The sequence below is a fragment of the Podarcis cretensis genome, assembly GCF_951804945.1.
Source record: "Podarcis cretensis genome assembly, chromosome: 11".
NCBI lineage: Eukaryota > Metazoa > Chordata > Lepidosauria > Squamata > Lacertidae > Podarcis > Podarcis cretensis.
In genome coordinates this window covers 9,195,073-9,207,980 of record NC_137180.1, presented here as the reverse complement: position 1 = coordinate 9,207,980, position 12,908 = coordinate 9,195,073, and the positions used below count along the sequence as shown (strand labels likewise).

General features: G+C 44.3%; 1 protein-coding gene across 2 annotated transcripts in view; it reads left to right on the top strand.

Annotated features, from left to right (window-relative positions):
- HSD17B3 (hydroxysteroid 17-beta dehydrogenase 3) overlaps nucleotides 1-1,951 on the top strand; it is a 28,964-nt gene extending 27,013 nt beyond the window's left edge. For both annotated transcript variants that reach the window (XM_079996157.1, XM_079996156.1), the window contains exon 12: nucleotides 852-1,951. In XM_079996157.1, the coding sequence (XP_079852283.1) occupies nucleotides 852-959 (108 nt within the window). In that variant the 3' untranslated portion in view covers nucleotides 960-1,951. The remainder of the gene's footprint in view (nucleotides 1-851) is intronic.
- The last annotated feature ends 10,957 nt before the right edge of the window (nucleotides 1,952-12,908 follow it).

Here is a 12,908-nt window from a genome sequence, read left to right as displayed (position 1 = left end):
CAAACTTTAATCAGATGAAGGAGATGGCTAGGATTCCCCATCATCAACATCTAGGGGCTACTGGTGGCTTTTGAAGACTATTCTTCAATAATATTATTTCTTGCCCAATCCGATCCATGCCCATTCCAAAGTCAGTCCCACTGTGTCCAGTGGGACTCATCCCCCAATGAAAATTAGGATTGCAACCTTGGGTGCAACCCTAAATGGGTAAGGGGGCTAGGGAGTGAAATGGTGGACAATTTGCCACATCCCAACCCCTTGCCAGCTTGTGGACTGAGCAAGCAGACGCAAGGTGCATTGCACGATAAGTAGGTAATGTCCTATAATTTCAGCACAAGTTTTTGTGCGAGCGTCTCTGCATGGATGCTTAATAGACAGTTGGCCTGGAAGCTCCCATTGTCATTGCACCTTTCTTACTGCCACTCTAAAAAAGGCAGATAATAATAATAATAATAATAATAATAATAATAATAATAATAATGTTTGTTTGTTTATACATACCCCGCCTATCTGGCTGGGTTTCCCCAGCCACTCTGGGCAGCTCCCAACAGAATATTAAAAAACACGATAAAACATCAAACATTAAAAACCTCCCCAAACAGGGCTGCCTTCAGACGTCTTCTAAAAGCCAGATAGTTGTTTATCTCCTTGACATCTGATGGGAGGGCGTTCCACAGGGCAGGCGCCACCACCGAGAAAGCCCTCATCTGAGCAGTAGCGTTTACTATTCACCCACAATGTGCTATCCTGTAAAAATCACATGCAAAAATGATCAGCCTGAATCTTATGAAACCTAACCATGTGCATGAGGTATTAATGTGTCTCCCCATTTTTATATATACCTTCTAAAGGCAAGGATCATAAAGTGCATTCCTGCATGGATCATCCACAGTGACTGGTTACAAGAGACTATACTAGTCAGGTTTACACAAAAAGAGAAGAATGGGAAGAGTACCTGAGAAAGCCTTCTTTGGAGCTTATGTTGCTGCAGATCCTGTCTGGATTGTCTGGTATGAACATGCCAGGAGTGAGCTTGATTCGTTGAAAGGCTTTCACTATGAGTAAGAAGAGCCCTTCAACCTCTGTCTTTTTTTGTCCTGTTTCAATGCCATATATTAAGTATTTCTGCTTCTGTAGTCCTTTTGGAGCCAGAGTTTACAGATGGCGCACACTTAGATGTAATTTGATTTTTGCAACATTGATTTTGATGTTGATTTGATCTTAACATTGATCGTGTAGTATTGTTCTGGAGATTTATTTCACTACGTCTGAAAGAATTAAAATGTAAAAATATGAATAGAGTTTTTGAGGAGATGGTGGAAGACAGGAGGGGGCTCAAAGAGCATGTTCAGAAGCTCTTTCCACTAGCATGGATGAGAAACAGGTTCACCAACCTAATGACTTCCAGATGTTTTGGTCTAAACTTCCGTCAGCCCCAGCCCTGCGAAGGGTTGGACTCTATTAGTTATTAGGAGGAGCAAGCAGGAGAAATGAGTGCTTTGTGGGACCATTGTCAACAAATCTTAGCTGTTTGATCATATGACTTAATAAATTTTAATTAATTGATTAAAGTTGCATTTGGACAAAAGCAAATGTCCTGAATCAGGTTGCACAATTTCTCCACTTGAAGCTAATACAAAACTTGTTTCATAGTAGGTGCCATCTTAGAAGAACCTGCCTCTTTTATAAAACGGTATTTATCAAGATTTGTATTAAAATGATATATAAATTTTAAAATCAGGAACACCTTCTTACTTGGTTAAAAGTGTTTATTAATCTAACCAATTAACCAATTAAACATTTTAGGCTGGTAACTTAGTTGATCTATAATGTAGTGATCTTGCCTAGTTTGAGCCGAGTCATAGACTATCAAACTACTGTTAACTAATACATCTGTTATGGCTAATATCCAGTAAGATAAACTAATAAATGCGTCTTATAAACTAAATAATATTGCACTTTGTTTGCTTTTGGTTTTACTGTTTTATGTTCATTGCCTCCATTTTTAAACCCACATAACAAACATTAAAACATCAGTGAGATGTGGCCTAGCTTATAGTTAATTTCTCAACATTTATTTGGGTTGGGTTTGGTTCAATCCAGACACTTGTAATGAGCTCGCTGTTGGATCCTTTTGCCTGAACTGTTGTGATATTCTAGAGACATATGGGGCCCTGGGTGCCCACAAAATTTCCCATGAAGGGGCCTGGCACCCACAAATTTCGTGGCCAGGGCCATGCTGGATGGCACCCGTAGCCCTGGACACCCACAGTTACAGGGCCAAGCTGACACTCCTGTAAGGGGCTTTTTACTTTCAAAAAAAGACAAGCCAAGAGAGGCATGATGTCAGTAGCTTTCAAGATCTTAGACCAGGCATAGGCAAACTCTGGCCCTCCAGCTGTTTGGGACTACAATTCCCATCATCCCTGACCACTGGTCCTGTGAGCTAGGGATGATGGGAATTGTAGTCCCAAACATCTGGAGGGCCGGAGTTTGCCTATGCCTGCCTTAGACTCATAAGACGATGTTGGTGGCATCTTGGATGAGCTCTCACAGGAAACAGGGTGCCAGTATTTCCCTAGGAAACTGCAAGAGAAAAGTCAACTGGTTCTGCTCAGTCAGGTGTACTACATTTTGAGATTTTCCAGTCATTGAGCTTGCCTCAAGGGGACATGGCTTCCTGCAGAATATTTGCACTTTGTCAGTCACAAAGAAAAGCAGATTAAGAGGATGGGAAACTGCTTTTAACCCATGACCATGTACAATGTGCTCCCAGCCTAGCAGATTACATCTGCCCTGTAGCTCTAAGGCTTCAGGTCTGCAGTCACTTGCTGTGGTGTAATCCCACCCTAGTTAGTAGGACTTTTCTGGGGTAAGTGGCTTGAGGATTGCAGCCTTAAGAGAGTCAAAGATTTACTTTTACAGAGATCAGAGCAGCAAATCTGTCTAGACAAGCAATTTACAGTGCAGTAAATCTTTTTGCTTAAGTGAACCACTGATCTCCAGTGTTGTAAACACTCTTATTATCATGACTGGCAAGACAGGGTCCTACTGTTCTCAAAAGACCACCCGCAAGAGAAAGAATTTGATGTGCCGTTTGCCTGAAATACTTTATTGTGGTATCGCAGCATAGCCTGAAGGAACTTCTGGGGCGATCTAGGGCAGATTGGGCCTTGGAGCTGGAATGGCGGCATGTATTTTCAGGATTCATGCCTTTTTCGAAAGTAGCTGCTTGGAAAAATTCAGCTGGGTTTCTGTGCCAAATGCAACTGCAAAAGCAATGACAAGATAATGAAATACACTGAGACATTTTCTCACACTTGTCTTAAATCCTCCCATTGCTTGACCTTGTTGAAATGATAAAGCCAGGAATCTGTCTATTACAGCTCTCTGAACTATTGAAAATGACACAGGGGTTATTAATCTACTGTTTCATACAACAACTATTCTAAGATAGGTCAGCTATTGCTGGAAAATGGATGGCTTCTGCTGCAAGTTATATTTTTATTTATCACCTTTGTATTCTACCTTTGGGACGCGGGTGGCGCTGTGGGTTAAACCACAGAGTCTAGGACTTGCCGATCAGAAGGTCAGCGGTTCGAATCCCCGCGACGGGGTTGTTACAGGAAAAATCCGAGGGCTCCCTTGGACAAAACAAAGACACCAACCAGGATAACTTGGAGCAAAACAGCAGCCTGTAGGCTTGGTCTTTATTGAACTGTTGCAACAGGGTATTCCCCTCACTTGCAGGAGAGAGGAAAGACCAAGAAGAATAGTGTGCAAGGTCTTATAAAAACTTTTGAAATTCCCCTCCTGTAGATCAAGCCCACCCCCAGAAACATCATGCATACATTACAGAAAGGAGGGGTTGAGGGAGGAGTTGTGGTGGTAACATCATGCATACATTACAGAAAGGAGGGGTTGAGGGAGGAGTTGGTGGTAACCTAAGTGTCTTGTCACCTGGCTGGTTCCTCCCTTCCTCCCTCCCCATGAGTCACTTCAGGAGACAAAGGGGAGTTTGCAGTTTCCTGCCCCCAGAGGGAAGATCTGATCATTGTCCTTTGTTCCAGTCCAAGCTGAATCCACTCCCATATGCAAGTTCTTTGTGATCTTGATTGTCTTCTGTCTGGGATCATCAGGGTTGGTATGGGCAGAGCTCCTGTGGATGTGCTGAGACAGTGAAGGGATTATGGCTGACCAGGACTAAGCCACCCCCCTTTGTTAGTTCTTGTCAAATGGAGTAAAAATAAAATGGAACAGTGCAAATCCGATGTATGGTTGATTTTCTATGAATTTATAACAGAAATGTGGCGTATGTAGTGTGTGAGTGTGTGTGTGTGTGTGTGTGTGAAGTTTATACAAACAGAATGATTGGGGTGGGGGGGTTCCTGCTACAGGGTGAGCTCCCGTTGCTCGGTCCCTGCTCCTGCCAACCTAGCAGTTCGAAAGCACGTCAAAGTGCAAGTAGATAAATAGGTACCGTTCCAGCAGGAACGTAAACAACGTTTCCATGCGCTGCTCTGGTTCACCAGAAGCGCCTTAGTCATGCTGGCCACATAACCCGGAAGCTCCCTTGGCCAATAAAGCGAGATGAGTGCCGCAACCCCAGAGTCGGTCACAACTGGACCCAATGGTCAGGGGTCCCTTTACCTTTACCTATTCCACCTTTACTCCAAGGAGCTCAGGGTTTTGCACATTGTTCTCCGATCACATTTATCCTTAATGATAATCCTGTGAGGCAGTTTAGGCTGGGAGGCGGGTACACCCAGTGAATTCACCGAGTTTGTGAAGATTTGAATTCAGATTCTTCCACTCTCTGTTCAATATTCTAACCGCTACATTACACTGCGTTTATATCAGGAGTTCTCTCCTTCCCATGAGAAGTGCTAGCCACAAATGTCAATAAGGAAGTAAAAACAGGTTGGAATTTACCTTAGTATGGCCTACTCAGTTTCAGAGGACCACAGAGTATGATGGGCACACACATACAAAACCCCGTTTTTAAAACCACAGTGTGGGGTAGTGGTTAGAGTGCTGGACTAGTATCTCTGAGGCTAGGATTCACATCTCCACTCAGCTGTGCAGCCAACTCGGTGCCCTTATGCCAGCCACAGTCTCTCTGTCTAATCTACTTTATAGAGTTGTTTTGAGGATAAATGGAGAAGTGGGTTAGAACCAGCTTTTTGGAAGAAAGAGGGGATATAAATTGAACAAATAAATAAATTCCTATGTTTTTCACTTGCTGAGGTGAGCACTCTTGGATTTCCTGCTTCGGAAAGCAAAGATTCTTGAGCCATGGAGCAGCTCTTCCTTCAAGGAAATTACCAGTATTTCTCTTATGGCAAAATCAGCCATTGGCCCATTTTTCCTCATGACCAGTTCCACATGCTGAGAGTCCATAAAGAATTCAGCATCTTTCTCTTCGAAATGCACAACATACAACAAAAGCCACGTTTATAGTGCCACGATAATTCAAACAACTGCTGACCACTTTGTGGTAAAGTAACCACATGAATACTACACTATTTTGATTACACTTCAAAAAATATATATCCCATCCTTCCTCCCAGTTACTCAGGGTTATTCATCCTCTTATTTTATCCGCACAACAACCCTATGAGAGGGTTCCATGTAATTTCACCACAGTTCTGATCAGGGAGAGGAGCAATGAAAATAGGAATCACTATGGCATTAATTTTCCAATAAGGGGAGGGTGGTGGCAGAAATCTTATTTCTGCTAATTTGTCAAAACTGTGTGGCACAGATACAATGTCACTTCTGTTTAATGAGATCGACTGGTACAGAAATTTCTGTAGTGCTGGTCTGTTGTTTTCCCCTATTCCATAAAAATACTTTCAACAGTAACACAATTGTTTTTGCGAAAAATGCAAGAAGGGCTGATAGTGAACTATCATTTGGGGCTATTTAGAGAATCTGAAAAACAGTAATACTTTGTTGCCTTGAAACGACTTGCTGGTTGCGAAAGCTGGTTGCCTTCTCAATGCATTGTATGCTTAAGGTTAGATGGTATTTCTGACAATAAATTGTTTTAAAAAATAAAAATGGGCAAATAGCAACTCTCCCTATACCCTGCTTCTGTCCTGGAACACATTGTCCCCTGCTGATGCTTTTTGTGAAGAAATATGTAGCTGATGGCAAGCTCAAGATACAAAAATGCAATTAAAATCACATCTAATCTGATCCTGAAGAACAGCATTTTGGCTTCTTCCTTTCCCCAAACCCTGTGAATTCATGTCAGCCTCTACACCGTTCAATCTGCCTGGGATGGTTTCCACCAGAAATATATATTGCCTCTGTAGTGATCTACTTATTCGCAAATGACCTGCATGAACAGGCATTATGAGATGATGATGAGCAGCAGCAGCAAGCACACAGACTGGCTGCATTAATCTCAAGGCAACATCAGTCAAGAACCTAAACCATCATTTAATTGAGTAAATTCCAGACAGATTATCTGAGGGTGCTTCCAGACCGGGGTGGTGGTGGTTAAATGTGGAATCAGTGCTGCTGATTGTGGCATGTGGATGACTCCATAAAAGAGCCCAGTCATGCAGCTATTTTCTGAGTCTTGATCAGTCTGTTTTGTCTTCTTGTCTGTTGTCTTCTTGTCTGTTGTCTTCTTGTCTGTTGTCTTCTTGTCTGTTGTCTTGTCCTATCTCTTGCTGCCATGCTGCTCTCCTGCAGCCATTTTGTATTCTCTCAGTGTAATTTTTGCTGTCTGCTGGTTCTCAGCTAGCAGCACATGAGTTCGGTCTCCATAGGAAATAAACTCACAGTTTCTTTGTGTAACTACCAAGTAGAGTCTGCCTTTCAGGGATCATATCGTGAACTGAAATAAAGTGAGTAAACTTTTTGTTACTTTGCTCAGAAAGACTTTTGTGTCTTTATTCTTTTAAGTAGGAATAAAGGGGACACCAGGAAATAATCTTAACTAAGAAATTCAAATGAATCTGCAAACTAGCTTCCAGCTAGTTTTTGCTTTGCTACATGACTTCACTATAATTATTATTATTATAATTATTATAGACTTCACTATATAATTATTATTATTATATTCACTAGCATGAGTGAAGGAAGGATAATACTTATTCAATATATCCTTTCCTACTGTCCTTAACATTCTCACATATTTGAGGGATTGCCCAGAGACTGAAATTGCAATAAACACGCCAGCTGCTAGAAGAGCCTTTTACAAACTGTGCCTGGTTTCACAGCTATGGCTATTCCAGACCCTCCAAGTGTCCCTATTTTCCAGGGACAGTCTTGGGTTTACAGAAACTGTCCTGGTTTCTGATTTGATCCCAGAATGCCCCACTTTTCCTTAAAGGTAAAGGTAAAGGGACTCCTGACTGTTAAGTCCAGTCGCGGATGACTCTGGGGTTGCGGCTCTCATCTCACTTTACTGGCCAAGGGAGCCGGCGTTTTGTCTGCAGACAGCTTTCTGGGTCATGAGGCCAGCATGACTATGCCGCTTCTGGTGAACCAGAGCAGTGCATGGAAACACTGTTTGCCTTCCTGCCAGAGTGGTACCTATTTATCTACTTGCACTTTGACGTGCTTTCAAACTGTTAGGTTGGCAGGAACAGGGACCGAGCAACGGGAGCTCACTCTGTCATGGGGATTCGAACCGCTGACCTTCTGATCGGCAAGTCCTAGGCTCTGTGGTTTAGACCACAGCGCCACCTGCTCTTTGCATTGGAGAAATGTTGGAGGGGACATCTGTGTTTTCATCGGAGAAATGTTGGAAGGCATGCATTCCTTGCCACAGTAGTTCATGCTTCAAGACCAGATTACTTCAATGCACTCTATGTGGGGCTTCCGTCACGCTTGATCCAGAAACTGCAGTTAGTGCGAAAATGCTGGAGCACAACTGCTGACAGGAGTGAAGCTTTGTCAGCATATAACACTGAGAACACCTGTGCTCAGAGATCTTCGTTGGTTGCCAGTTTGCTACCAGGCCAAGTTCAAGGTGTTGCTATTTGCGTATAAAGCCCTTGAGACCAGTTTACCTATGAGATCACCTTACTCCACAGATGCCTGTTTGACTGCTTCAGTCAGTGGAATTACAGGTGCCACATAATACCAGTTCTGCATTTGTAAGAACTCAATCGATTAGTGTGAATTTCAAAGGGCGATTGTGTTTCCATTCATATCTTGGTTTAAAAATGCAAACAAAAATTAAATTTCTTCCCCATCCATAGGTGGAAGAGATAGCAGCCTTAATAGATTAGTAATCTTCTGGGTGCTGTGCAGGTTTCAAGTTACACCTAGGGATGCTGGAATGACACCTGGGGATAAAGAAACACAATATTTTTCCACAACGTAAGCAGTTCTGCAGACCTGTCTCCAGGCTTAAGTAAAACACACATGCTCTTTGTGGTACAGAAGAGCATGATGATACATTAATGGAAAGCATGCTTGTTTTTCCTAACAAATAAACATTGGTTCTATAAAAGAGATAACCTATTCTCTCTCTCTCTCTCTCTCTCTACCATCCTGATCCGAAACACATTTAGTTGACTGCTGCTGCTGCATCCCATTTCTCTTGAATGGCCTGACAAGTAACTTGTCATGAACCCACTAGAGGGCAATATTGTTTTATGTTACTAGTTCCAAGCCGGCAACTTCCACCCACTGGCCTCTCGCTCCCTTTCTTCTGTGGCCTTGTTCTTGCAGCTATAGAGGAGACAATGAACATGTGAGGGCTTATACAACAAAAGCTTCCCCCAGCCACCCGCATGCAAAAACAGTTTCCAAAATATAGAAAAGGAGCAGTTCAGGGGGAAAGATAAGCTAGATCTCCCTGAGAGTCCGTTCTCCATATGGTGGGAATTTGCTTGAGTGCAAAACTACATCAAAAGTGGGACTGTCCACATAGCGTCCAACATTTCTCCAATGAAAATAGGGACATCCTATTCTATTATTATTATTATTATTATTATTATTATTATTATTATTATTATTATTATTCTACCCTACTTGACTGGGTTTCCCCAGCCACTCTGGGCGGCTTCCAGCATATATAAAAACATCATAAAACATTAAACATAAAAAACCCTTCCCTATACAGGGCTGCCTTCAGATACCTTCTAAAGGTTGTAAAGTTACTTATCTCCTTGGCTCAGGGGGTCACATAACTCCAAACCCTTCAACCTTTCTTCGATGAAAATAGGGACATCCTAAGGAAAAGTGGGAGGGACGCAGGTGGCGCTGTGGGTTAAAGCCTCAGCACCTAGGACTTGCCGATCGAAAGGTCGGTGGTTCGAATCCCTGCGGCGGGGTGCGCTCCCGCTGCTCGGTCCCAGCGCCTGCCAACCTAGCAGTTCGAAAGCACCTCCGGGTGCAAGTAGATAAATAGGGACCGCTTACCAGCGGGAAGGTAAACGGCGTTTCCGTGTGCGGCTCTGGCTCGCCAGAGCAGCGATGTCACGCTGGCCACGTGACCCGGAAGTGTCTCCGGACAGCGCTGGCCCCTGGCCTCTTGAGTGAGATGGGCGCACAACCCCAGAGTCTGTCAAGACTGGCCGGTATGGGCAGGGGTACCTTTACCTTTACCTTTAAGGAAAAGTGGGACATTCCAGGATCATATCTGAAACTGGGATGACGTCTGTAAATCCGGTACTGTCCCTGGAAAATAGGGACACTTGGAGGGTCTGAGTCCAGACAGGTGAAACTGAGGAGAAGAATGCTGAGCCTAGTATGTTTACAATGCAATTCTATGCATGCATGCATACTCAGAAGTAAGTCTATTGAGTTCAGGCAAGAAATTGGGTGTAGGATTGCTGTACTTGTAAACACTCTCTCTCCCCCCCCCCCTCTCTCTCTCTCTCTGTGTGTGTGTGTGTGTGTGTGTGTGACGCTCACACACACAAAGCAAGAAGCACACTCCAATGCTAAGCCTGGGAGTTTATTGTGCAGGCTTCAGCTGGGGCACCATTGCTGTCTGAAGGGGCACAACAAATGCAGGACAAAACACATGCACAACAGAACATTGGTGGCCGAAAAAAAGTCTTCAGCAGGTACCTACTAAATGGAAACAAAGCCGTATGCCACTCTTGAAACTTCGGCAGTCACGAACAGTATTCAAAGTGTGATTGTGTATAAATGGCTTGATACCATCATGAACTGCCAACAAAGGTCCGTATAGTAAAAGTTATGGTTTTCCCAGTAGTGATGTATGGAAGTGAATGCTGGACCATAAAGAAGGCTGATCGCCGAAGAATTGATGCTTTTGAATTATGGTGCTGGAGGAGACTCTTGAGAGTCCCATGGACTGCAAGAAGATCAAACCTATCCATTCTTAAGGAAATCAGCCCTGAGTGCTCACTGGAAGGACAGATCCTGAAGCTGAGGCTCCAATACTTTGGCCACCTCATGAGAAGAGAAGACTCCCTGGAAAAGACCCTGATGTTGGAAAGATGGAGGGCACAAGGAGAAGGGGACGACAGAGGGCGAGATGGTTGGATAGTGTTCTCGAAGCTACCAGCCTGAGTTTGACCAAACTGTGGGAGGCAGTGGAAGACAGGAGAGCCTGGTGTGCTCTGGTCCATGGGGTCACGAAGAGTCGGACACGACTAAACGACTAAACAACAACAACCATTATGAACACAAACAGTCATGAATGCATATTAAAAAGAATGTATGAAAGGGACGACAATACCCTAGCTTTATGCTGGTCTGGAGTCATTGATGTGCCCCACTCCGCAAGGGACAAGATACGTGTGAAATCAGACTTGCACACACATTGTTGGACGGGAAGACACACGCACAGCACAATTCTCCTGCCTGTTCCAATAGCAATGCTGTGCATATTTAGCATCTTTTCTTTTTTAGAAGCTCATATGCTGCCAGTCTGCTCAGGAAAGGGACTAGAGGAGGGGGTGACTTTAGTCCAATAGCCTCCCCCTTCCCCTCCTGCACACCCCTGCAATTGCTCTGCGCTTCCTCTGTTGGATTACAGAGCCATGAAGTCCCCCCCCCCCCCGCTTGCTTCTCACATTACAATAGTCAATCAGCGATGGATTTGTTGCCTAAGCTTTGGTTGACAATGTTGTGATCCTTCAGTTTAAAAAAGGGGGAGGGGAAAATACCAAAGAGCTATCGAATGGCAATGAGCTGTGGATAATTCTCGCTGGAGTTGCATTTCATCCTATGACCTATTAAAAAATAATCCACCTACTTACTTTGGACCTGGCTTCCTCTGTGCTTGTTGTTTTAAAAAACAGGCAACCTCCCATTAACCTCCCATTGCATGCGCATTACGTACTGTAATTTGTTAGGACTTAACTTTTAAGATGGGATAATATTTTTACATTTTATCATGATGGCCTTGAGGGAAAGGTTACAACTCATTCTCTCTCTCTCTCTCTCTCTCTCTCTCACACACACACACACACACACACTTTCCTTCATATTTATCCTGACATATATGATTAAATGTAGATAGAATTAGAGCAGCAGATTCCTATATTATTTCCAAGCTGTCCCTCCCAAAGTCCTTTTTATTGTGTGTTCCTGAGAATGTGTGCTCATGATGGTATCAGGGCAGAAATCCCACTTTCAATACTTCAGCTTCCTGCTGAATACCAATAACATTTCAGGGTTTTCTTTGTCCTGTTTGGTTGTACTATACCACAAGAGTTTGCCCCCTCCAACAGCAACAATGCAGTAACACTGGGGCACTGCCGCCCCAAGCCTCGCGCGCCTGGCGGGAGCTCCTGCTGGGCGCGCAAGGCTTGCAGACACTCGCCCGAAGCACGGGGAGCCCTCCAGAGGGCTCCGCGTGCTTCAGGCGGCCCAAGCCTCGCGCGCCCGGCGGGAGCTCCTGCCAGGCGTGCAAGGCTTGCAGACACTAACCGGGGCTGCAGGCTGCTGCCCGCAAGCCTTGTGAGCCTGCAGGAACTCCCGCCGGGCTTGCAAGGCTTGCGGATAGCTTCCTGAAGCCTGGGGAGCAAGAGGGGTCGGTGCGCACCGATGCCTCTCGCTCTCCAGGCTTCAGCGAAAGCCTGCATTCGCCCCATAGGACGCACACACTTTCCCCCTTCATTTTTGGAGGGGGAAAAGTGTGTCCTATGGGGCGAACAATACGGTAAATAAAGCAGAACGATTTGTGGCCAGTCCAGTATTGATCCACCGCTAATTCATTATGGTGGTGTCAATGACGTGCTGCAGAATACCACCCACCCACCCAAGCAAGTGAGTGATTGCTTCTATTAATTCACCCCAAAATGACACCACAACACCCACCCAAATGCAAAGTAGGATCTACAGTCATTCTTCAGATGGGAAGGAAGAAAAGCTGGGCTTGAGCAACCTCAGGTGGTTGCCATTTAGGCAGAAGCCAAGGAACCACTTGGCTTAATGCTCAGGAAGGTACCCAGATACAGCAATGCTGGCTTACCGCATTGTGAAGTCAGTGCAATAATATAGACAGGGCTGGATTTAGGTTTGGTGAGGCCCTAAGCTGCTGAAGGCAATGGGGCCCTTTATATGTCCAGCTGTCTTCGTCAACAACAAATTGCCACTGTTTTTTGTGTTGAATATATGCTATATGGTAATTTATGGACCTAACAGGTATCTAGAGCCATTGGCACATGTTGCCATGTAACTAGTCCATGCAGAATGTAGGCACCCTATATATAGAAATGAGCAAACCAGTGATATTTTAGGGAGCAGGCTAGCAGGCAGGGCCCATTACTTACATCATAGGAGCCTGCACAACACAAAACACTGTTGCCGTATGTAGGTTTTAATTTATTTGTTTTTTTATCTTATACAGTGGTACCTTGGGTTAAGTACTTAATTTGTTCAGGAGGTCCGTACTTAACCTGAAACTGTTCTTAACCTGAAGCACCACTTTAGCTAATGGGGCCTCCTGCTGCTACCGC